The 24,427-nt window shown below is 46.3% G+C and overlaps 1 protein-coding gene across 2 annotated transcripts in view; it reads right to left on the bottom strand.

Annotated features, from left to right (window-relative positions):
• Positions 1 to 3,569: 3,569 nt before the first annotated feature.
• Positions 3,570 to 24,427, bottom strand: part of PDLIM2 (PDZ and LIM domain 2) — a 61,285-nt gene continuing 40,427 nt past the window's right edge. Inside the window, exons 5-10 of one of the 2 annotated variants that reach the window (XM_033171971.1) lie at positions 21,941 to 22,134; positions 19,744 to 19,816; positions 12,634 to 12,797; positions 9,016 to 9,161; positions 8,031 to 8,151; positions 3,570 to 4,502 (exon numbers count right to left, since the gene is read on the bottom strand). In XM_033171971.1, the coding sequence (XP_033027862.1) occupies positions 4,307 to 4,502; positions 8,031 to 8,151; positions 9,016 to 9,161; positions 12,634 to 12,797; positions 19,744 to 19,816; positions 21,941 to 22,134 (894 nt within the window). In that variant the 3' untranslated portion in view covers positions 3,570 to 4,306. The remainder of the gene's footprint in view (positions 4,503 to 8,030; positions 8,152 to 9,015; positions 9,162 to 12,633; positions 12,798 to 19,743; positions 19,817 to 21,940; positions 22,135 to 24,427) is intronic. The other variant, XM_033171972.1, reaches the window with a different exon arrangement.

Raw genomic sequence — 24,427 nt, 5'->3', positions numbered from 1 at the left:
TACTGACTGGCAGTGGCTGTCCAGAATTTCAGCCAGGGGCGTCTCCCAGCCGGATTTGGGAGGTGCCAGGGATCAAACTTGGGGTCTGCTGTTGCACATTTCTTCCTAGGAATCCCTTCAGAAACTGGTACTGTATTGCTCTCTCCCTGGGAACTAGGGGTGGGGAACTTGGGACTCTGTAAGTACTGCTGGCTTGGCTATGTCCACAGAATGGAAGATGGCAGGGTCCCCAAGGATGTGCTCTACAGGGAGCTGGTTTCAGGCACCAAGCCAGTTGGCAGACCAACTCTGCATTACAACGATGCTGCAAACGTGACATGAAGGTTGGCAACATCAACCCCGCCATGTGGGAATCCCTTGCAGATGACCACAGTGCCTGGCGAGAGACAGACAGGTAACCAGAGGATGAATGGCTGCTGGGAGGAGTGCAGAGGGAAGAAACATCTGCAGAAGCACAACTGGACACCTTCATCTGCTCCAGCTGCAACAAAATGTCTCTCTCCTGCATCGGTCTGCACAGCCACAGCAGATGCTGCAACATCCCAACAGTTTGACTTCATCCCCAAAAGTGCACTCCTCCATTGCCTCCCAAGACAGACGAATGGCAACAACAGTAAGTACTGCTGGACTACAACTCTCATTCTCCCTGACCATTGGGCATGCTGACTGCGTAAGATGGGGGCTGGAATTTAATGACATCTGGAGGGCCACATGTTAGTCATCCCTGCAATGAACAGAACCTCTGGAGACAAACAGAGGCAAATGGGGAGAGGAGATCTTCAGCAGGAAACCAGTCCCAGGCTCCCCTCTGGATCCAGGCCTCACATCACTTTTCCTCATAATAGAAGTGAGCACCTTTAAGCACATATATTTAAAAGCATGTTTGTTGTAATGTGAACCTTGGTCCTGAGCATGTGCTGGCAAGTGTCATGTTCCAAGTGGAAGATGCAGCCTCAAGGCTCACCCTGGCCATACCTAGAGTGCTCCAGTGGATAGATAACGGAGAACCATCTTCAAACTCCCATGCAACCATGGATTTGCCACAATTTCATGAGGTGTAGCATAACATTGCCCTGTGGAAGAGCTTTCAGAAAATGGGACAAGCTGACCAGGGAAGGCTGTAGATCCCTGCAACAGGAGGATTTTGAGCTCCTGGACATGAAAGTATGAGAATGGCTACTGCGCAGTGACACACATTTGGTAACCACAGGAAATGGCAGCTAATTGTATCCCCATCACAAGCCTGTGATAAAATGGCTAATCTGGTCATCTTTCATTCTGTCACACCATGCAGAAGGAAGCAGGGCCACCATATGACCAGGAAACAGGCATAGTAACAAGCCAGCAGCAAGCTACAGAGACTGACTGATGTTTGACTCCCTCTTTGGGAAGATCTAGGTATGACCTTGAAGGAGAAAAGCTTTGTGATAAGGAGGCTGAACAGCAGAGAAGGGGAAGGGGCAGAGTTGAAGCTCAGCATTTTGGGTTGAGCTGAGAGTGAGTTAGTGCCCGCCTGCCTCTTCGGGAGAGAGGAGACGGCGGACTGGGGTACAATTGACTAGAAAGAGGAAATAACTTTTTATAATAGCTGACTCTTGATTTTCTTTTCTTTCTTTCTTTTACTATTCATGTCACTTACTGATATGTTAAAAGAACAGAACTTGAAGAACACTCAAGCCTATTTTGTTCATGTGTGCTCTTTACAGAGCATATTCTTACATGAGTAGGGTTTGTATGGCTTATGGAAATCTGAGTCCTTTGCTTTATTATAAGATCCTCTCAAGTTCTAGCATAAAGGCAGTCTAAGCTCTGCCCTCCCACGTGTATACCTAGACCACATGGCCTGGGCACAAATACGTAACAAGTGAGCCCACATATAAGAAAGGAGATTGTGATAGCACGCAACACGGGAAGGATGTGAACTTATTTGAACCCCCAGTGCAGTCTGAACACGCCATGTACTGTTAACCAGGCTGAACAGCCCAGCATCTTGCAGACAAAACACACAGGCAGAGAGAGAAGGGGGGCGGAATGGGTGGTCCTACTCTAAATAGGTTACAAGGAGACAACTTCAACTGGCTCTTGTTGTGTCTCTGCTTCTCTTCAAACCATCTCTAAGCAGATACTAAAGTGCTTAACATTTGCTTATGTGCAAGTACCATCTCCTGCATACTCTTTAACCAAGGCACTGCTAGCCAGAAACTAGAGATCTCTTAAGTGACTGCTGGGGGGGGGGGACGGGACTACCTTTGGTTCACTACCCCAGTGGTTGGCTGACTACCTGCACCACATTTAAGAAGGAGGTCCAGCAAGCTGTTGAAAGAATGTCCAGTGGCTGTTGGAATCGGAACATGGAATTAAATCAGGGGTCAGCAAACTTTTCAGCCATGGGCTGGTCCACTGTCCCTGAGACTTTGGGGGGGGAGAGACTATATTTTCAAAAAAAAATATGAACGAATTCCTATGCCCCACAAATAACCCAGAGATGCATTTTAAATAAAAGCACACATTCTACTCATGTAAAAACACTAGGCAGGCCCCACAAATAACCCAGAGATGCATTTTAAATAAATGGAAACATTCTACTCATGTAAAAACACGCTGATTCCCAGACCGTCCGCGGGCCGCATTGAGAAGGCGATTGGGCTGCATCTGGCCCCCGGGCCTTAGTTTGGGGACCCCTGAATTAGATGGATCCTTTGTATGATTCAGCAAGGCAACACTTAGGATGTTAGGATCATACAGAAAAACCCTTAGGGTATGTAGACATATTTCATTTACATGTTTTGTTTTTGAGGCTGATATAGCTTCCCTGCTATGGCACAGGAACACTGTCTGCAAGATGCAAGTTGCCATACCTGCTTGCTAGTGATCAAAAGGGAGATTGGTTGCATGGTCTTTGCTTGTTGAGTGCAAGAATGTGCCAGGTAATCTGTAGTCAATCCAGGTTTTGCTGTGCCTCTATGTTGCCAGTCACTTAACAGCAATTCCTTTAACTCATGACAATAAGCTAAGACTTCGGTCGTCAGTGGCATAGTGCTCAAGCTGCACACTCCCTGCCCAGAAATAGCTGGGAGAACTATTAAAATGCCACCTCCTGCAGCCTCTATCCACTGGGCATTTTGTATGATGAGGGATTCCTCATAGGCTGCCCTTTCCCCCTCCCGAAATACAGTGGAACCTCGGATTACATATCCTCCTTAGGAACGCTTTGGATAACGAGCTCCGCTAACCTGGAAGTAGATGCTCCTGTTAGCGAACTTTGCCCTGGGATGCGAGCGGAAGTTGTGTGCTGGTGGTGCTGCAGCAGCAGGAGACCCCATTAGCGAAAGCGTGCCTTAGGTTAAGAACGGTTTTGGGTTAAGAACGGACCTCCGAAACGAATTAGGTTTATAAGTGGAGGTACCACTGTAAGAGTCTCCTGTCCTGTGTGCAACTGCTGAGGGGAAGTGACATGCTCTTATAAATTCTTAAAATGGAGCTGCAGAGTGAAAAGAGACTCCTTTCTCCAATCCCCTTCATGCAGGCACAAGCAAGTACGTTATACATCCATCCAGACAGACAGACACACATACAACATATATATTATATTTCATATAGAGATATGGCTGAATATTTTATAGAAGCTTTACAGAGAGTCAGTATTCAAAGCTGCATCCATGCCACCCCAGTACCTAGTGCATCAGTGACACCCTTAATCTTCCTTCCCTCTTCCATCTCTACATTGACACAGGAAAGTTGGCAGCCGTGGCAAGAAAGAGGCGCTGGAGACACAGAAGGGAATAACATGGCTTTAGTTACCCTGCAAGCAGCAAGAGCCACTTGGGTTTGGCTTCCACTCCCCATGGGACAGGGGTGGGCAGGGGCAGCTCCACTGCGTTCCATGGGGTGCCCCAAACAGACCCTCTGCAGGCACAGCTTGGCAGAGAGGAAATTTCGGCTATTCCTGCAAATCATCCCTCTGGAAGATGCTTAGTGCCAAATGTGACCAAGCTTGCGCTATAAAGACATTTGCCCTTCTAAGAAATAGGCCAGAAGCTGAAAGTGCCATTTCCCTAGAGGGGCTCCATGCCTGTTCCCTAGATCCCTGAGCCGCCCTGGCTTCCTCTTTCTTCCCTGTATGTCTCAGCAGGCAGAATCCTGACTGGCTGGGATTCTGCATGAAGCGAAAGGTCTGATAGCCAATCGAAACAGACCCAGGGACGCCTCTGGAAGTCACACAGACTAGATATTGGGAGGAAGCCTCCAGGGTGGGGGCAGCACCACCTTCCTTCTTGCTCATTCTCCTGCACGCCAATGGCGCAGTTTAGGACTGGGAGTAGACGGCTGTGACCGGACTGCCCCCTGCTGCCCCCTGGTAGCGCTGGCGGGCATGCTTCTCACAGTACATCTCTTCGCCAACCCAGAAGTGGCCCCGCATCTTCAGGTTGAGGCCACAGTCGGTGCAGATGTAGCAGGAGGGGTGGCGGTAGCGGTTCTCTTGGATTCTCACTGCCTGGGTCCTGTAGGAGACACAACCGAGGGTGCAGTCAGTGAAACATGACTCAGAGGGGAGTACAGATATGACTGGCACCTGATGCAAACTCTGAAATCTGGTGCCCCGTTAAAATGTGATGTTAGCATGTTTAGAGCAAGGTTCCTAGCCCTCAGGATTGTGGAGAAAGTATTGAGAGCATGGAGCAGTGCCAGGAGCATGAGTTGTGTGCAACTATGTCCTACTCAATGTAGGTGCATCACAATTAATGGATCTAAGCTAGGTATGTCTTAATTTCAATGGGTCTACTCTGAGTAGGGCTAGCATGGGACACAACCCAGTAGATTTAATTAGTTATTTTTGTCATATTAGCCACAACACAATTTACATATAGACACACAAGCCACAGAGATACTTTTGCATGTGTTATTCTATGCGAGAGTCTCCCCCAACATACACTGCCAAACACAACACTGCTGCCTACATATCACCATTTATTATCTTGCTTCAGCCCCCTTGCCCGTTAAACAAATGACCAGGGCAAAATCTCTCTCAGCACTAAGTGTCCATTCCAGGGAGCCTCCAGCATCCTCCCCCCCGCTCGTGGAGGGCCCATTTGGTTATCCTGGGCAGAATCAAGCAGGTAGGGAGATAGTTTGGTTCATGGAATCGGTCGAAGCTTTCCATTTCCTTGCCTTAGGTACACGCAGTGCCACAGCTGAGCTTTTTCTGTGTCTCTTTTCAACCCAACAGAACAACACTTTCCTTCTTGCTTCTACACTGTCCCAAGATGAGAACCTAAGTTTGTTGCACCTTAAAAATGAGTTACACTTTCATTTCTCTCCAATATATAAAATTGTAAGGAGTTTCAAAGCTAGCACTCTTGTGTGCCTGTGCAGCCAGCCGTGAGTGACAGCTCTCCCTTCCTATTGTTCTCCCCTGTAAGTGTGAAGAGAGGGAACAGCTTGGGTGGGCACCTGTGTGAGTGAGAGGAAGCCAGAGAGCTCAGGTGGCCGCAGGGGAGAGCCTGCCATCGCAGCTGCTGTACTGGGAGGTGAGCTGAGGGGAAGCCCGGAAAGTCTGAGGGGGCATGACGGTGCACATGCAGAACTTTGCCTGTGAGGGAACAGCTTTGGTAGGCGTGTGGCTGAGTGAGAGTGAGTGACCTAAGGCAGCCTTGAGGGGAGCTTGGGCCCCTGCTGAGGGCCAGGCAGACAGCAATGCCTTTCCCTTCATATATGTGAAGGGGCACGTGCACACGGCTGACTCACCCATGAGGCAAGGTGAGGCAACTGCTTCAGGTGTCAGGAGACACAGTGACAGCAGATCCATCCTCCAAGTGGCAGTGGCAGCAGCATCTGTGACACACTCCTTTGAGGCCAGATCTACCCCCCCCCCCCGGCAGCCCCCTCATGCCACCTCTACAGCAGCCTCTTGGTGAATAGGAGGAACTGCTGGTCTGCTCCCAACTTTGTTCCCAATGTAGATCTTTATTCTCTCCTTGTTCCTGGTGTAGATCTTCCTTCACCCCTTCCTCTCTGGTGGGGGGACCATTTTGTGGTTTGCCTCAGGTGCCGAAGTGGATTGAGGCAGCCCTGTGTGTGCAAAGGGGGCTGCAGAATAGAAGCTAGAGGGGGTGTGTGTGCAAGAGAGAAAGATGGAGAGAAGTATTAAGTTGTCTGTACATGTGTGCATGGGTGTGAGAGAAAGAAGGTATATGCATGCATGTGTGTCTGTGAGGGAAAGACGTGGTGTGTGTGTGTGTGTGTGTGTGTGTGTGTGATGGTGTACCTAATCAGGCTCCTTGAGTTGGAGCACCAACTTAGATCAAAGTTAGACCATAGTACCAAGTGGTGTCCCATCTATGGAATGCCCTCCCCTGGAAGTATGACTGGTGCTGACACTTTTGCCACTTTTGCCTACCTGTTTCCCCAAACTTTTGTGGGGTGCAAGTATGTATCTGCCATGGCAATTAAGAGCCACAGATGGTGCCATTTCAAGGAAGGTGTCATTATTGAATTTTTAATAGATGTGGTATGTTTTTGCTTGCTCTTTAATTGTCTTTAGGATTTGCTTTATTATTTACCTGTATTACAACCTGCCCTGGGATTACATGATGAAGGGCAAACTCTAAATATCTTAAATAAGTAAATAAACCTTTGGAAATGTAATCAAATGTAACCCTAACCATTTGGCCTCCTTAGCGCAATGGATGGAGTGTTTGCTTTGGGTCTGGTTCAGCCACAAAAACGTATTCAGCAACATGGGACCTGCTTCTCTCTCTCAGTCTAACCATCTCAGATGGTTGTTTCAAGGAGAAAATGTGGGAATGTGCTGCCCTGAACTCAGAGGGAGACTGGGATACAAATGTAATCAATAATGAAAAACAAAGGTAGTAGTACCCATATCTGCCCACCATCACAAACTTAATAGCATATATTTTTGCTACTGAAAAAATTCCATGGCATTTCCACTGCAGTAAACAAAAAATTCCCAGAAGAGTGCTTTCTCTGTGGCAGAGCCTAAATTGTGGGATTTCCTCTCCACAGAGATGTGTTTTGCTTCAACATTGCATAGCTCCCACTGTATGCCGAAGACACTCCTCTTTACCCTGGCCTTAGACACCCAATACATATATTTTAGGATCCACTCATTCTTGATTATAATCTTCTGATTGTAAAAAGATTTAACCACTTCCAGTATTGTATTTTTACAATTGTATTGTATTTGTATTGTATTGTATTTGCTATAATCTATCCTGGGACCATATGGTGAAAGGCAGGTAAAAAAATTCCTCATCATTAATGCCATGATAGTGTACAGATAAGTAACCCCATGCCTTTTTGGCGATTTCCCTACTCTTCAGCCACCAAGTTTATTTCAAATGGCCACAGTGAACTTTCACAAGCTCCAAATTGCAGTTCTGGTCTCTGCCCAGCAGGTGGCAATGCATAACTGGTCCCTTACTGTGGTTATAATGCCATGAAAGTGTAGAGTGGCAAAGGGATTCTCAGATTCAGCTACATTCGTCACAATATACCGTGTTTCTCCTAAAATAAGACACCGTCTTATATTTTTTTTCGCTCAACAAAACACAGTATGGCTTATTTTCAGGGGATGTCCTATTTTAACCGCGTCGCATCGGTACGCTGCGTAGCCACGCCTCTCCAGGCTGTTTTAATGGGAGGTACCACGTCACTATGGCTTATTTTCGGGGTATGGCTTATTTTTGGGGAACGGCTTATATTTCGCAAATGCATAGAAATCCTGCTATGGCTTATTTTATGGCTATGTCTTATTTTAGGAGAAACAGGGTAGTAATACGTTTTGAATGCACCATAAACACCCAACACCAGATGGTGCCAGAGAGCAAAAAGGAGTTTATATGGATTTTTACATAGGCGTTTCCCCCCTTTTGTTGTAACAATTTAATTTCTGACTCGTAGCATTTTTAACCTGTGTCTAGATCCACCCCCACTCTGCTTATGGCCAACAGCCAATCTCATCCCTCCAAAACAACACAGCTGCATCCCATCCAAGGAAGAGAAACACTCACGTGATGCTGCCGCCACACTTTTCACACACATGCAGCTTTTGGGCGCCACCTGCCATGGAACTGCTGACTGGCTTCTGTGTGCTGGGAGACAGTGGGCTGGGAAAGTGAGTCACGGAGCCCTCTGCCAAAGGAACCAAAAGGGCACATCAGGATTCAGAAGCAGGCTGTCAACAGATTATAAATAATGTGCATCTACTCAGAGGGGAGTCCTAGTGTGTTTCATGAACCTTCTTTCCAGGTAAGTGTGTATGTATAGGATTGCAGACTTAATCTAATGAAGCAGAATGTTCATTATTACCACAAACCCCTCAGTATTAATTGCCTTTTAAAAAGTATTAAAGCCTGATACATTGTAAGCTAATAAAGCCATAGATGGTTAGAAGCCACTAATGGTTAGAAGGAAAATGCAATATTTAATGTTTTCTTTATTTCCCTTCATAACAGCACCAAAACAGACTCTATCAGAAGCAACAATTCATTCACAGAGCAACCGATTAAAGTTTGCCATCAACAAGTTGTGGGCAGAAGGTCCCAGGTTCAATCCCAGGTCAGGCTGGGAGAAACCTCTGTTTGAGATCCTGGAAAGCCACTTCCAGTCAGTACAGATAATACTACAGCTAGATGGACCAATAATGTTACTCAGCATTAGACAGCTTCCTAGGTTTCTAATCTTTTGTTGATTAACCTGCTAATTCAAAGTTGCAGTCCTGTACAGAAGACTTGGGCCACATGTTTCTTGGTCTTTGCCTTCAACTGCAAAAGTATTCTCATGGACTCACACACAACCTCAGCACTCACCTGCTCCCCAGATTTAAAAAAAAAAAGTTTCAAGCAAACAGTGTGGGACAAGAAGACAGATCAAACCAGAAGCATTAGGAAGTATTTCACACCACATTTTATGGTGGTGGCTGCATTTTGCCTGCTACTCCCAAGTCCAAAGAAACACAATTTTCCTGCTTTCCTTCCCAGCCACCTCTACCCTCACCTTTTTCATCCAACTCCAGAGCTACTTGGAGCAAGCGGAAAGTGCTGGATTGCCGTGGCAGAGCCCTGGTTTCACGATTTTCTTGCATCATCTTGTAGACCTCCGAGTCCCCTTGCAAATGACGCATGGCTGGCTCTGTATCCAGGCTGAAGAGAGAGAGAGAGAGAGAGAGAAAAGAAATGCAGCCAGTCCGTCCTGGGAAGAGGAAAAATACCTCAAGCTTTTTATATCCCAGGAGGACAGGACAAACCAGTCTTCCATCACCAACATGATTCTGAGAACTTGGAGGAAGAGGTGGGACCAGGAGAGACCCAGGGACAGGCACACCTGAATACTGCTTCAGAACAACAGGGGCCTCAGTAGAAGGGTGCAGGATTCCAGAGGGTTTGCCATGAGCAGGTGCAAAGAGAGGAATGGGAGCCTTTTCTTCTTTCTTCTGTCCCATTTTGCCACCTGAGGCGAAAGGGGAAGGTGCTGCCCCACCCCCCACCCCTGCCATCACCAAAGCCTCACTTGCTGCCCTCCCAACCACAGCAGAAGTGAGGGAAAGTGGTGGCAGTGGTAGAATCACAGAATCGTAGAATGGCAGAGTTGGAAGGGACCTCAAGGGTCATCTAGTCCAACCCCCTGCAATGCAGAAATGGTGAGATGGAAAAGCTGCCGCCGCTTCTCCTAACTTCTCTGGTTGTGGGGGTAGGGGAGGGTGGTGCCTGCAGGGGCTCTGCCCCTCGAGATTCCATTGCCCGAGGCAGCTGCCTCAGTCCACCTCCTGGATGCACTGGCCCTGGTTCCAGGTAAGCCAGGACTTCACAAAATGGAAATGATCCCTTCACTGACTGAGAGAAGCATCCCAGCCCCTCCTCATTTCTCAACGAGGATCTTTTGAGTCCTAGCTGTGGAGTTGCCCTGCCAGCCACTCTCCTAGCACCCCTTCGCCACCCTGGTGCCCTACAGATTTTTGGGATTACAATTCCCAACAGCCCCAGCCAGCTCACCAAAGCAGCTCCCCTGTGAGTGAAGGTGTTCTCCTGGCCCCAAGCCCTTTGAAGTCTTATCAGACAAACATACCGGTACATCCGGGAAAGGGAGCAGAGAGCAACAGCATGTAACACAGCAGCAGGAAATGTCCCACCCTAGGACGGAGGCTCCACCTACTCTTAGCAGGCAGGTATAATCACCTTCAAGGGCTGTTTCAGCAGGGACTAAATCCTGCTTCCCCTCACTCACCACCAGAGAATTTCCGTTCCTGCTTGCCTGTCTCCAGACCTGATCAGGCTCACTCTCCTGAGACTGCAGGTAGAACACGCCCTGATGAGACACCTGCCCAGCCTCTAGACTTGTCAGCAGCGTCAAATTAACCCTCACCCTGCCCAGCCTCACATAGGGAGAGGCTGCTGGGTCAGGCCAGTGGTCCACCTGTCTCCAGCATCCTGCTCTCTCAGTGGCCAACGAGGTGCTTGTGCGAAGCTCCCAAGCAGGATCTGAGCCCAAGAACCACACTCTCCCCTCCTGGTATTCTGAAGCAGGGCTGCCTCCAACCAGGAAGGCAGAGCTGCTGACAGCCTCATCCTCCATGGAACTGTCTAATCCTCTTTTAAAGCTGGTGGCTATCGCTGCCTCCTATGGGAGCATGTGCTGCAAGAAGTACTGTCCTGAATGTGGATGTCCACAACTTCTAGTGTTACGAGAAAGGGAGACAAAAAGTTCTCTCTCCACCTTCTCCAGGCAACGCACAGTGGTATAAACTTCTGCCATATCTCCTTCTTTCTATATAAACTAAAACAGAGGCTAATGCTTGTAGGCCAACGCCCTGCTCCCAGGAAAAAACGAGAGAAAAGCTGTGTATACACCACCTGCTTAAAATTCAGCAAGGTCATTCTTTTTCACTGCATTTCAAACCACATTTGCATATTGTGTCCACATTGGCACAGTTTGATGTGTATGTAAATCTCCTGCTATATGTTCATACCAGTGGGCTGAGATATCTTTACTCTGTAAGAAGTTCTCAATTAAGATCAAAGCAGGTTTGGGGGGAAACACATCAAAGTGTAGCAATTCACAAGAAAGGTCAGGACAGATGTGCCTCGTGGCCGATGTGTGTTTTCGTGGCTTCCCCAACCAGCAGTGGGAAGGGTCTGCATGCAGAGTCAACAGGAGTATATACACAGCCATCTGCCTCTTTGTCTGGTCTCCACCTAAGGAAATAGCCTGGGAACAATAGTGAGGGTCTGTGGGGTATTTGTAGAATTCGTATTCTAGGCAGAGAAAGCAGAATCCCCCCCCCCTAAAGTTCTGCCTGAGTTTGTTGCTTGGTGGCCCAGGGAGAGACTCTGGCTGAAAAACTTGTTTACTGTGCATTCACTGCATAATGTGAACACTCCCTAGAACTGCATCAAAGTGGTTTGCCTGAATTGGGGGGGCAGCATTTTGGCTCCCCCCAAAGAAGGTGACGTGAATTCAGGGAGGTTTGGGACTGAAATGTCTGCCCCCAATTCTCAGGTTACCATTGCAATTTTTTTCCAGAAGGAGCCTGGGACATTGAGGTGGGGGCGAGTTCCTGCTGAGAAGAATCCAGCCGCTCAGCCCACTCCTTAGGCTCAGAGGGTGTTTTATGTGAGGACAACAAAGTCCTTTCTGCCTGTCCCAGATCCGAGAGCAATTTTATTTTGATAACCTTTTGCAGGCTGCTTGGAGAACTTCTTGAGGCTGTAGAAATAAAATAAGCAGCAAACAAACAATGAAGCAGAGCCCTTGGTCACCCTACTCTACAGATGCTTGGCGGTGAAGACAGAGGGGTGTGCATTGGCAGTGGCACTGCCCTTGAACTCTGACCCCCACCCACTCCTGTCTGCCAACACCACAGAAGCCCATAGAAACAAAGAACCAATGTAGTCTATGCTGCCTGAAAGGCAGGAATCACTCTGCCATAGTGCAAACAAGGTTTCTGTGTTTTGAGAAGTACCTGCTCTGCTAGCTCTCCCTATACTGAACGCATGAAACCTGGCACCTGGAAGCACCCTTAAGTGTCACTTTGGTCTGGCAGCTTCTCATACATGATTTCAGCAATTTTTGGAAATAGATGCTTCCAGGCAACCCTTTTACTGAACATTCATCCTGGTTAGTTTGCAGGGAGATTAGACTTTGTTGCCTATCTAATGAGCACTCACTCTGATTCGTCTGCAGGAAGGACAGAAGACACAGAGTTTAAAGCAAATGTTATCTCACACTTTTGCACTACCCTGTCACTTTCCTTACTGCAAAAGTCTGATCCACTGGGGAAATGGGTTAGTTCTGTGGATGAAATCCAAAACAGTTTTTATTGTGCAACCTTTATTCAATATAAATTGTATATTTTAAGTCATATCTTTTGTTAGGATTTATTTGTATTGGATTAGATTGTTCTAAGGTGTGTTGTATGTATATTTGTTGTACATTTTGTTGGTTCTTCAGCTGGTAAACAACCTCATGTATATAGAAAGAGGGTATACAAACTAAAAGTGGTGGTGGTGATGATGATGAACCTGAATCGGCTGCTATGTGACTGAATCCCACCCCAAAACAGACAGTCTGAAAGCATCCTTAGCCACTAGGCAACAGCAGGTAAGCTAGACAGATTACCTGTAACGGCGCTGGTAGGAAGAGGAGTTCCTGTCCTGGTCCTTCCTGATCTCCCATGGGCTGTGGAATGAAGATGCTCCAGGGGACGGAGATCCATTTAATGGAAGCAGAACTGTAACTGGAGATCCACCAGAGCAGCTGGTGCTCCTTCGCTCCTGCAGCTGATGCAGAAAGAGATGGGGCTGGGTGTAAATGCATTCTGTAGGAAAGGAGTGGCCCCAAGGATCCTCTCAGCCTCAGGAAGAGAATAATTGACCATCACACATTATAGGACTTGGCCCCATAAAAACAAGCAGTTGCTACACAACCCACATTGCCAAAATAAGAGGCGTATACACAACCAGGGGTGAGTGCAGCCAAACAATCCAAATTCAGCACCAGGGAAAACTATAAATGACATAAATTTGATAAAATAATTGGGGGGGGGGGGAGAACTGAGATAGAAAGACATAGACAAGAAGCTTCACCCCTAACCACAGGAATCTACCGGTAATTCAGCTAACTTCCTGGTTTTTTAGATTTTTGAGGTTGAGCATGAACACCAACTTGTCAAACATGTTTTTGGGCTAGAAACTTTCCTGTGTGGTGTATCAGTTAAGAGAGCTGGCCTAGGACTGGGTAGACCCAAATTCAAATCCCCATTCAGCCACAAAACGTACTGGGTGACCTTGGACCTGTACACACACACGCACTCTCAGCCTAACATACCGGTACTTAAAAGGCAGGTTATGAAGATAAAGTTGGGTTGGGAGAGAGAGAGATGGATGCCCTCTTGAGCTCCTCAGAAGAAAGATGGGATATAAACGCAATAAATAAAATGCTAACACAGCAGTGGGCACACAAACAAGCCAAGATTTTCTTGAAGGTTAACTGTGTACCTAATATCACAATCTGCCTCCATGGAATTGCAGCACACTCCTCAATCCACAACAAACTCTCACCCCCCCTCTTACACACACACGTGTCGGAACAAGATCCTGAAAGTTTTTGTCCATCACCACCACTACTACAATTCCCCACTGTGAATCTATCCCAAAAAAACTATGCTTGCAGACTGACAGCAGATTGCCAACCCAAAAGATATGTTCTACTCCTCTGGCATATAATACTGGAAGGAGGTCACAGTCAAAGGTGAGTGTTAAAAACAAAAGGTAATTAATACATCGCTACCTGAACTGAAGAAAAGCTGAATTCTTTTAGCTATGTGCATTTCCTTACATTATATTGGGATATTTTGTAAAAAATAAAATAAAAAATGTTTTGCTAGCCATAGGGATAGGTGAACCATGGGAATCATGCAAAGTTGTACAGTCTCATAAGATACTTTGCACCTCCACTTCGGAGCCAAGCTTGAGATGAGACTTTGTCTTAATTCTGGGAAGCTTAGCCTCATGTTCCATCTTTGCAATTGATGTTTTTCATGCTCTTGCCAAATCCCTGTCTCAGCCTCAGATCACCAATGGAATGGGAACAATGGTGTCTCAACTTGTTGTGAAGGTAGGTAAAGGTAAAAGGACCCCTGATCATTAGGTCCAGTCGTGGACGACTCTGGGGTTGCGGCGCTCATCTCGCTTTACTGGCTGAGGGAGCTGGCGTACAGCTTCTGGGACATGTGGCCAGCAGGACTAAGCCGCTTCTGGTGAACAGAGCAGTGCACGGAAACGCCGTTTACCTTCCTGCTGCAGCAGTACCTATTTATCTACTTGCACTTTGACGCGCTTTCAAACTGCTAGGTTGGCAGGAGCAGGGACCGAACAACAGGAGCTCACCCCGTCGCGGGGATTCGAACCGACATCCTTCTATCAGCAAGCCCTAGGCTCTGTGGTTTAACCCACAGCGCCACCTGTGTCCCTTGTTGTGAAGGTAGCAAACCATAAGAATGGAGCTGCTCTGTGAAATCAGAAATGATAGAGCATAACAGCAGGACTACAACATTCATTGTTGCAATAGTCCTCCCGGGTCCTCTCATGGCTTTTAAGGACCGTCCACATGTTGCTTCATCATAAGGAAACTACAAGCAATTTGGGAGGGTCTCCATGGCAAGCTGCACTATGCATTACAACAGGGCAAGGAGTCATTATAAGCTTGTTCTGTGAATACAGTGGGAGAGTCGTATACGGACTTGAATGGGGCTAAAGTTAAACAGGTTAACCCTACATTGAACTCATTTCCTGCAAGGGTGTGGGGGAAGTTTGCACATTCTTGTGTCCATAACTCATCCTTGAGCTAAAACAATCAATGCCTAAAGCCTTTGGGTGGACACATTCAACTGCCCAACAGAGTGAAAAATCCTTTTCACAACCTTCACGCCTCTCTCTTTCAGGGCATGCACCAACCACAAGGGGGAGCCGCACACCTTCAAAAAGACACTTTCCAGCTGCTAATTGGGAAGGAGCAGAACAGCTGAATGGGAAGAAGGGTACACAGAAGCTAGGGGGCCAGTGGGGAAAGAGAAGAGTGGAAGAAACCTGACTGGGGGCTCTTTGCTGCTCCCCCTTTACACCGACTGTGGCAACTAGGTGCTGAAAATATGACTGCCAGGAGGTGGCTTGGGCAACACCATCACTGCTGAAGCACAGTTCCCAGGAGCACAGTACCCACACTGGAAGAAGCAGCAGTGGATTGAGAGGTTTTGGCCAGAGCTTCAGGAAGTGAGCATCAGTCAGGGGCACCAGAAAGGACCCCACATCATTTTGCTTTCAGGGAAGCTCCAAAGCTCCCAGAATGGTTTGGGCATATGCTTCTATGCCAGGTATCCCACCCACCCAGCTGCCTGTCTTTATAACACCCCAGGCATGCTAGCTCTAGGAGGCGGAGGTGTCTTCAGCCCCCTCAATATTTGTTTGAAGGGGGTCCACCCCCCGCAATATGGAGGGGGCCTGGCCCAATGTTGCGGAAGACTGCGCTGGTCAGGAGACTGAGTGACGCACCATGGCTGTCATGAGTGGCACAGGCTGCAGGGGCTGGTGGGACAGTGTGGTGGAAGACCATGTGCTTTGCGTGCAGAAAATAGGCAGCCAAGTCCCGGGCACCTCCAGTTAAAAGCATCAGGTGATGGGAAAGGCCTCTGCTGACGACCCTGGAGAGCGCCTGCCAGTTGGAGTGCGCGATACAAGGTCTCACTGGGTGGCTCAAGGCAACTTCTTCTCCTGTGTGGGAGAGGTCTTCCAGGGATTTAGAGCACGGTATCACCAGTATGTGAATGACAATGTTACCAAACTCTCCCTTTCCATCCCATTGCAGTGAAACTGATGAGGTTTCTGAGGCAATTCTTGAGGTTAGTCATGGACTGGTTAGGTCACACTGGGCGTGAAGGGTCCAATCTCTTTACAAGCAAATCAGGATGAAAGCTCAATGAACAGGTTGTCTGTGTGCTCCCAGGCCCTAGTTGAGGCAGCAGCTTGGGCAGAACACACTGAAGGGAAGGAAGTCTTTACCCAGCAATCCAGGGAAAGTCACCAGAGCATAGATAGGTAAGAGCAACAGGCACCATGCAGAAACACACCCCACACCCCACCCTTCCAGTGTCCTGGTGTTCTTTTGTTCCTCTCCTCTTCTGCGTGTCTTCTACCCATCTTTCCCCATCCCCAAGCAGCTTGATATTTGGAAGGCATGGTACTGCTGCTAGTCCAAATGATAAAATTTCCTTACCCGCTCCATCTGCTCCTGTTTAAAGGCCTTGAAGATGGAAGAAAGGAGAAAGGCCTTCCTAACTAGAAGCAAATGTTTTGGTAGCAGCAGAGTGCAAGGGAATTGATAGAAACACAACCATCAGTGTTGCATAGGATCTCCATTATCAACAACACCACACCTACCCAACAAAGGGGAGATTTCCCCTTCCATGCCAGTCTGCTCAAAGGAGATTTCAACTGGACCTCACCATGCTTCTTTTGCCCTCCAAGCAAATACTTGATTCCTTGGTTCCAGAGTGCCCACCCATCTAGCACACAGAGACACCAACAATTCCAAGGAATAATGAAACCCATACAAAGATCCAGCCTAGGCCTACATACCATTCCATGGAGCTTTGCTAAGTGACTCCACTGGCCTAACTTTGGAGACCTACCAAACACAAACACACACACACACACACACCCCAAACACATTTAAGGTTGCCAACTTTGAATAATAATAAAAAATAGTCACAAGCCCTCATGCTCTGGTGGAGCCTGGGAGCCTGGGGTTAGAGCTAGGAGACTGATGCCAGAGATGGAACAGAACCTGAAGTTTACTGCTATGCCTTTTCAGACACCAGGGCAGGTTACTCTACAGAAGACAGCATTACTGATCAGGCCAACAAGAGAAAGACTGATTGCCAAGTCTAAGAAGCTTAGGCAAACATTGGAGCAGGATGGCCCACCAATAGCTATTAGACATCATTGTTAAATGAAACCTCCCTTTTCCATAGTAGTCTATCACTGTATGAGAGTTGCTGGGGCAGCAACACTGACTTTGTGCCCTGCTTATTAGCTTCCTGGAAGCACCAAACTAGCTCACCTCCTGAGTGGGCCAGCCCTGTAGAACACACATGCCTAAACATGCACCCACTTGCCAGTAAATCTTTCTTTGCACCCAAACTTTCCAACTGTGAACACCAGTAAGAAAGGAAACAGATGGACAGCCTGCAGCTGGTTCCTCCTTGATTTGGGGCTCACATAAGAAATGCAACACTTTTAGGTTAATTACTGCTATTTGCATCTGAAGAACTGCACGGCCAAGGAATTTTTCTGGGGAAAATAAGATAAGAGGAAACCAACGAGGCCTAAACCTCATTTAACTACCCTCCAACACTCAAATCTCAGCCCCCACCACTGATGCAACCGCTGGGTAGGGAGGAGGCCAACCAATGGGGCCAAGAACTAAAGCAAATAAATGCAAAGAAGGAAAGGAAAACATGACAGAGAAGCCAAGGGGTTGAGGGGTTGGGGCGAGCAAGGTGCCAGCTGGCAAGCCCTGCGCTCTGGGGCTAACCTCCCAGAAAAATAGGCCCAGAACATAGACAAGGCAGAGGGCAGCCAGACCCTGGAGCCAAAGCAAGCAAACAAACAGCTCACCCAGCCCAAGAGCAACAGGAGAGCGAGATGCCAGGACACACGGGCAGGGAGTCAGGAGGCTCAGCAAAGACCATAGGAGGAGAGGGAGGACAGGGGCATTCCAGAAGGATCACCCAGAGAAACTGGCTAGGAAGCTCACCTGACAGGTCCAGAAAGGTCTTGGGATCTGTAGCAAAGCATGTCTAGGGAGCATGGAAGCACCCTGTAATCATTATTACTGGCAAATCAACCTTTGTATAGTACTTTTGAGTGTTCAAGGAGTCTCGCCTGCACTAACTAGGTGTAATCCATACAATAACCTTGCAGGTAACTTGGAATTATTAATCCCATGCCACAAGTGGGAGAGACAGAGAGAATGGCATGTGACACCAGCTCACTCTCACTTTGCTTTACAACAACCTAAGGCTAATGGGTTTGGATTGTAGGAATGCAGAGGAGGGCTTTGCTGGAATGAAATCCTCTATGACTACAAACTAAGTCTAACTTGAGCCCTATTAAACATTAAGACCAGCCTGTCTGCTCTTAATTCTGTGAAGATCAGGATTAAATTGGCCAAAGGTAGTGGTGGTGAGCTTTATATTTTAATGTGTTTTTTTAAGGTTCTGTTTTGGTGGACTGGAGTGGGGCTTTGCTTTTGACACCCACCTAAAACCTTCAAGACAGTGCAGCCCAAAAGCAAAATTCTGCAATTTAAATTATGCAAATAGGGCAGACATGCTTCAATGGACTTAATTTACATGCTTCATTTCATTGCACAATCTGGAACTGTCCCCACCTCAATCTCTCTCTCATGAACTGGCATTGGGATTCACAAAAAAACATGGGTCCAAGAAAGAGAAAATATTTGTGTAAGATAGAAAGAGAGGAGGACAGGATGGGATGTGTGTGCATTGCAGGAGGTGGGGGAGGGGGAATACTGGAAAATGTTCCTATTGAAGAAGCCAGAGACAAGCAGAGAACTGCCCACATATTGTTAAGTTCTCAATGCTATCATAAAGATTAAAATGATGATGGGCTTGTTTTAAAAAACCAGAACTATGCAAATTCTGTAGAGTTCAACCACAGTCTGCATTGGAAGCTCTCTCTTTCTCTTTCATGTTCAATGTGCTACGATAAGCCACGGATCCTCTGTGCACATCCATACCTGCGGCCTTTTCAGCTCTCACCCCAACTATAAACAAAACTGAAGCACATGTCACAGAATAATAGAATCATAGAATTGTAGAGTTGGAAGGGATTCCGAGGGTCATCCAGCCCAGCCCCCTGCAATGCAGGAATCTCAATGTCAATTTGTTCAAGAGAGAGAAGGCTCACAATTCCTTCTCAAAGAAACAATTGAGAGATACCTAAACAAAATGGAGCTAGAAGATGGCAAGAGGATCCTGTGAATCAATCTCTCTCTCTCTCTCTCTCTCTCTCTCTCTCATTCTCTCACTGTCTCTGATGTTGTTGCATGTAAAAACTCAACATAAATTCTTGAAAGCTACGTTACAGGAGATGCTCAGCTGAACAGTGTTACAGGCGCCACTGCAAAGCTGTCTCAGGACTGAGGGTTTGCCACAGAACACAAGCTCCCCCCCCCCATAACAACACAAGCAGGTCCCTTTGGCAAAAGCAGTCATGGGGATTGCTTTGAATAGACACTTTAATAGATCCCAGGAGGAAGGAGAGGCAAGCAGAACATTTGTGAGGCTGCATCATTTGCCAACACCCTGCCTCTTGTGTCCACGAGACACAGGTAGTGCCTCCCCAAACTGGTTCTGCCTCCCCAGCTCCCAGCTGTTGCTTGGAGACACCAGGTAAGAACAAGCAAACATCCTTAGCCAGGTGTGCTGCTAACACACAGCAACACGTGCAACAAAGCAGATAAAAACTAGTAGCTAAGGAGGACACAGCCTAAAGGGGGCAGCAGAAGCAGGCCTACAGAAAACACACTTTTAGGACAGGGTTCGTCCCCAAGCATACAGCAGCATGGATACATTGATGGTCCTATACAGGTATTATCTCCAGGGCTCCAAGGAGTCTCATAAACAGCTTGAGCTTTAAAAATCCTTACCTGCTTGCTGCTTGAATGCTGCTGCCCATAGGATTCGTCAGAGATTCCCAACGAGCTCTCCAGAGAATGGAAGCTGAAAGGAGAACACAGACAATTGGAGACCAGTCTGCATATTACAGGGAAGAAGTAACATATAATTATCAGGAATGAGAAATCAGTGGCCCTCTAGATGCTGCTGGACTACAACTCCCACCAACCAGAATTTTGTTGACAGTGTTTGTTCACACACACACACACACACAGAGAGAGAGAGAGAGAGAGAGAGAGAGAGAGAGAGAGAGAGAGAGAGAGAGAAACATGATGTTCTTTCAGGAGGAAGAAAACCCAAGCTACTGTGAAGAGCCCCAAAAGGCTCTCTCCATAACGGAGTGCACTGGGAACTGAATGCACCCTGACCAACGAGAGAAAAAGTTACAGTGGTACCTCGGGTTAAGAACTTAATTTGTTCTGGAGGTCCGTTCTTAACCTGAAACTGTTCTTAACCTGAGGTACCACTTTAGCTAATGGGGCCTCCCGCTGCCGCCATGCGATTTCTGTTCTCATCCTGAAGCAAAGTTCTTAACCCTAGGTACTATTTCTGGGTTAGTGGAGTCTGTAACCTGAAGCGTCTGTAACCCGAGGTACCACTGTATTGGAGTTGTGGACAGCTCAGTGAATCCATCAACTCAATGTACAGCAAAAGTGACAAAGAAAATCTATATTAGAAAGAAGACTCAAAACAAAACAAAACAACATTACAATGTTAAAATCTATGGGGCATTTGGAATATTGTTGGGACAGTTCTGGTCACCACATCTCAAAAAGGATATTACAAAACTGGAAGAAGATAAAGAAAGGGGCAACCAGACTGATCAAGCGGACAGCGTATCTTTCCAAGAAGAAAGGATGAAACATTTGGGGCGTTTTAATTTAAAGATGTCCAAAGGGGACCTGAGAGTTGCTAATAAAATGATATCCGATGGAGAAAAAGAGAGAGGCTGGATCAAGACCAGGCATAGGCAAACTTGGCCCTCCAGATGTTTTGAGACTACAACTCCCACCATCCCTGACCACTGGTCCTATTAGCTAGGGATGATGGGAGTTGTAGTCCCAAAACATCTGGAGGGCCGAGTTTGCCTATGCCTGGTCTAGACACATCAAAAAAGTGTTTCAGGAAAACACATCGTAAATCTCAAAGTGGGAAATCTCCACAGTGCAATCTGGTGTCACAGTGTTATAATGTATATAAAACGCTTTTTTTCCAAAACAAAATAAAAAATAAAAAATTTCTTCCAGTAGCACCTTAGAGACCAACTAAGACTAATGTAGCTGAGTCCAGAGATTAGCCCAGGGGTCAGCAAACTTTTTCAGCCATGGGCCGGTCCACTGTCCCTCAGACCTTGTGGGGGGCGGACTATATTTTGGAAAAAAAAATGAACGAATTCCTATGCCCCACAAATAACCCAGAAATGCATTTTAAATAAAAGCACACATTCTACTCATGTAAAAACACCAGGCAGGCCCAACAAATAACCCAGAGATGCATTTTAAATAAAAGGACACATTCTACTCATGTAAAAACGTGCTGATTCCCGGACCGTTCGCAGGCCGCATTTAGAAAGCGATTGGGCCACATCCGGCCCCCGGGCCTTAGTTTGGGGACCCCTGGATTAGACTCTCCCACACATTACTAGAATTGGGGATCAGCCAATGAGTTTGATTGGAAGTCGATTCAGGTCAGGCAAAAGAAAATATTTTATACGATGCATCAGTAACTTAAGGAATTCACTGGGCAGCAATGATTTAAGCTGTGTACATATCCATGTTTACTTTTCACCCAGTTTGCTTCCACTGCTGGTTTGGGAAGTGGCATACAGATGACATTAGTCACAATCCATACCTTTCCCATACCTATCCTGTTGCTTCTTATGAAATACTGTGTTTTAATGCATTTCCCCAAACCCCCCCTTCAATTCAAATGGAGAAAGAGAGTGACCTAGCTGTGTTTTAAACCAGCCTTAAGACTGATTTAAAAGGGGGTAGCAGCTGCTACAACTGACCATGGAGATTCCATTGGACTGATGCAGTAGACCTCAGAATTCTAATGTTTTGTGGGGAGGACTCTTGCCAGGAAGAAACCCACAAACAGAGCATGGAGGCATCTGGCTGGTCTCAGGAAACAGGATGCAGAGTCACATGGATCAGGATTATTATTTACCTGCGACTGTTCACCACAGATTCCCCTCTGCCCTCATTGGGTAGGTCAAGCCTCTGGGGACTGTATGGGCTACCGACTCGGTATCCAGGAGATGAAGGAGAGTAGGGACTGCTGGGCCGTGGACTGATGGAGGCTGGGCTGGAGTAGGAAGATCTCATTGAGTTCTGACCATCGTCTCTGGTTCTTACAACATCCTACAGGAGAAGTCCATAAAAAAAACATGTCAAGACAGATAGGCTGCATAGAGACACATAAATCTGCTTTATCATTGGTCCGTCTAGCTCAGATCATCAGACCAAGTCAGATCATTGGTCCATCTAGCTCATAATTGTCTACACTAAATGCAACAGCTCTCAGAGTTTTAGGCAGGTGGCATTCCCAACCCTACCTGGAGATGCTGGTGTTGAACCTGGGACCTTCTCTGTGTAAAGAAAATCCAAGTGACACCACCTATAGCACATAATAATCAACATTAGCTACTCTTTGATGGTATCTCAAAAGTTAACGCACAAGGAAGTTTTCCTCTACCTGCTTTAATAATAACACGAGTCTTAGTTCAGCCCAGTTTTGTTCCCATGCAGGGTTAGGAAAGTTTGAAAGGGAGCAATTTTGTGGGAAGGACCATCAATATGATTACTGAGGCAGGAAAAGGCTGGCAGAGCACAATCACCTGCCAGAGCCAGAGCCTGCCCATGGAACTGCTTCCTCTCTCATGTTATCAGAAGTGTGTGGGAACAGCTATGGCTCAGTGACTCTGGGAGCATACAGATTGGGCCTGCAAGGGTATGTGTTACCTGCTCATCCCATTAAGGATTCCATGGCAGTTTCCTCAGGTTATCAAGTTGTTTTAAAAACAAGATTTATATCATGCTTAACAAAAATCTCTAAGTGGTTTACAAGAAACAGTAAGAAAAAAAGGAAAGAAAACATTAATAAAATCAGACTTTAAAAGCAAACTTTGGAAAATACACATAAAATTTATAAGCACAAAGCTAAAATGAACACTTAAAAAAACAATGTATGTAATAAAATTACATGTCTGCATTGGCTTACATAAAGTAGATTTTTGTTGGTGCCAAAAGGTTTTAAGTGAGTGTCACTTAATGTCTATTTGGCATTATGTGGTATAAAATATAATGTTGTTAATAATAATAATAATAATAATAATAATAATAATAATAATAATAGATGAAAGGTACACACCCAGCATTAACTGGCAGAGAGTTTTGGAAAATGGGTGCAGCTACACTCAAGTAACAAATTGGCAGCCAGAGTAGACTTCTCAGCAACAGTGTAATATGCTGCAAGAGTCTGGGTCTTATTTTTGATAAACTTTCAACCCATGGCAGTAGCTGAGGAGCAGACTCCTGTCAGAGAAGGGCCTTTCACAGGGTGACTCTGCCAATCAGAATGAAAACTACAAAAGACCTGAGAAAAAGATTGTATGTCAAAAATGTAGGTGGAGAGAGATGAATGCCCAGGGGCAGCAGAAGCCCTCGATTAGTAAACCTCTTAAGCCTCAGCTTTCACGGAAACAGAAATTCAGCAACAAAGGCAAGCGGAGGCCTGTATAAGTGAATGACCCATAAGCACCTGAAAGTCTGTTGAAGAGCTGACATTCTCAACAAGCTGAGATGTAATGATACATCATGTCCATGTGTCACCTATATTCATATCCTGGCAGAGATATGTGATCACAACTCAAACCACAGTATGTGTTTTTTGAAGTACGTGTCTCATGTTGGCCTCTTTCTATGTGCACATGTGTCTCTGTGTGTTTAACAATAAGAGATCCAAATCATGGATCTGCTACAGGTGTCTTCCCCAAACTGGCATCCTCCAACTACCATCAGCCCCAGTCAGCACACTGGGAAAGGCATGTCTGGTTACACCTTCATTCTGACTAAACTTAACAGGATATAGCATAGAATTTTATAATATAAATACTGGAGATACCAGGCTGACAACAGCTGCTTTTTCCAATTTGTGTTGGACTTATCTGAAAGCAAAGCTTTCTGTGAAGTGGTTGAATTGGGGTATTTTTTTAACAGATCCTTTCAATGTGTGGATTGAAAATGCTTGATGGCTTACTGCCAATAGGAAAACAACCAGTTTGGCAAATAATCACTGCAGCTAAAATTGGTTGAGTGAGATACTGGAAAACTGACACTGTTATGTCAATGGCTAAGGAAGATTCTTGATACTGATGAAGGAGGAAAACTTACATAAATTATACACAGGCAAATAAAGAAAGACATTATCCCAAGATTTGAGTTAAATGAGACAGTTATAAGGAATGTTGGAATACATAACATCCATCAATGTTTGTGTTGTCTGGTGGTTTTCACCTTGTGCCTATTTGTAATGCTAACTTTTTTAGGAAAAAGGAATATTACAGCCCTGATCTCTATAGTACGGCAGATGAGGTGCAATATTCATGCAGTGGTGGGGAACTTCTTTTCTTAGATCAAAGGTTGCATTTCCTAG

Source organism: Lacerta agilis, chromosome 15 (genome assembly GCF_009819535.1).
Source record: "Lacerta agilis isolate rLacAgi1 chromosome 15, rLacAgi1.pri, whole genome shotgun sequence".
In the NCBI taxonomy this organism is placed as follows: Eukaryota; Metazoa; Chordata; class Lepidosauria; order Squamata; family Lacertidae; genus Lacerta; species Lacerta agilis.
Note: the sequence above shows the minus strand (reverse complement) of the source record. Positions and strands in the feature narration are given on the sequence as shown.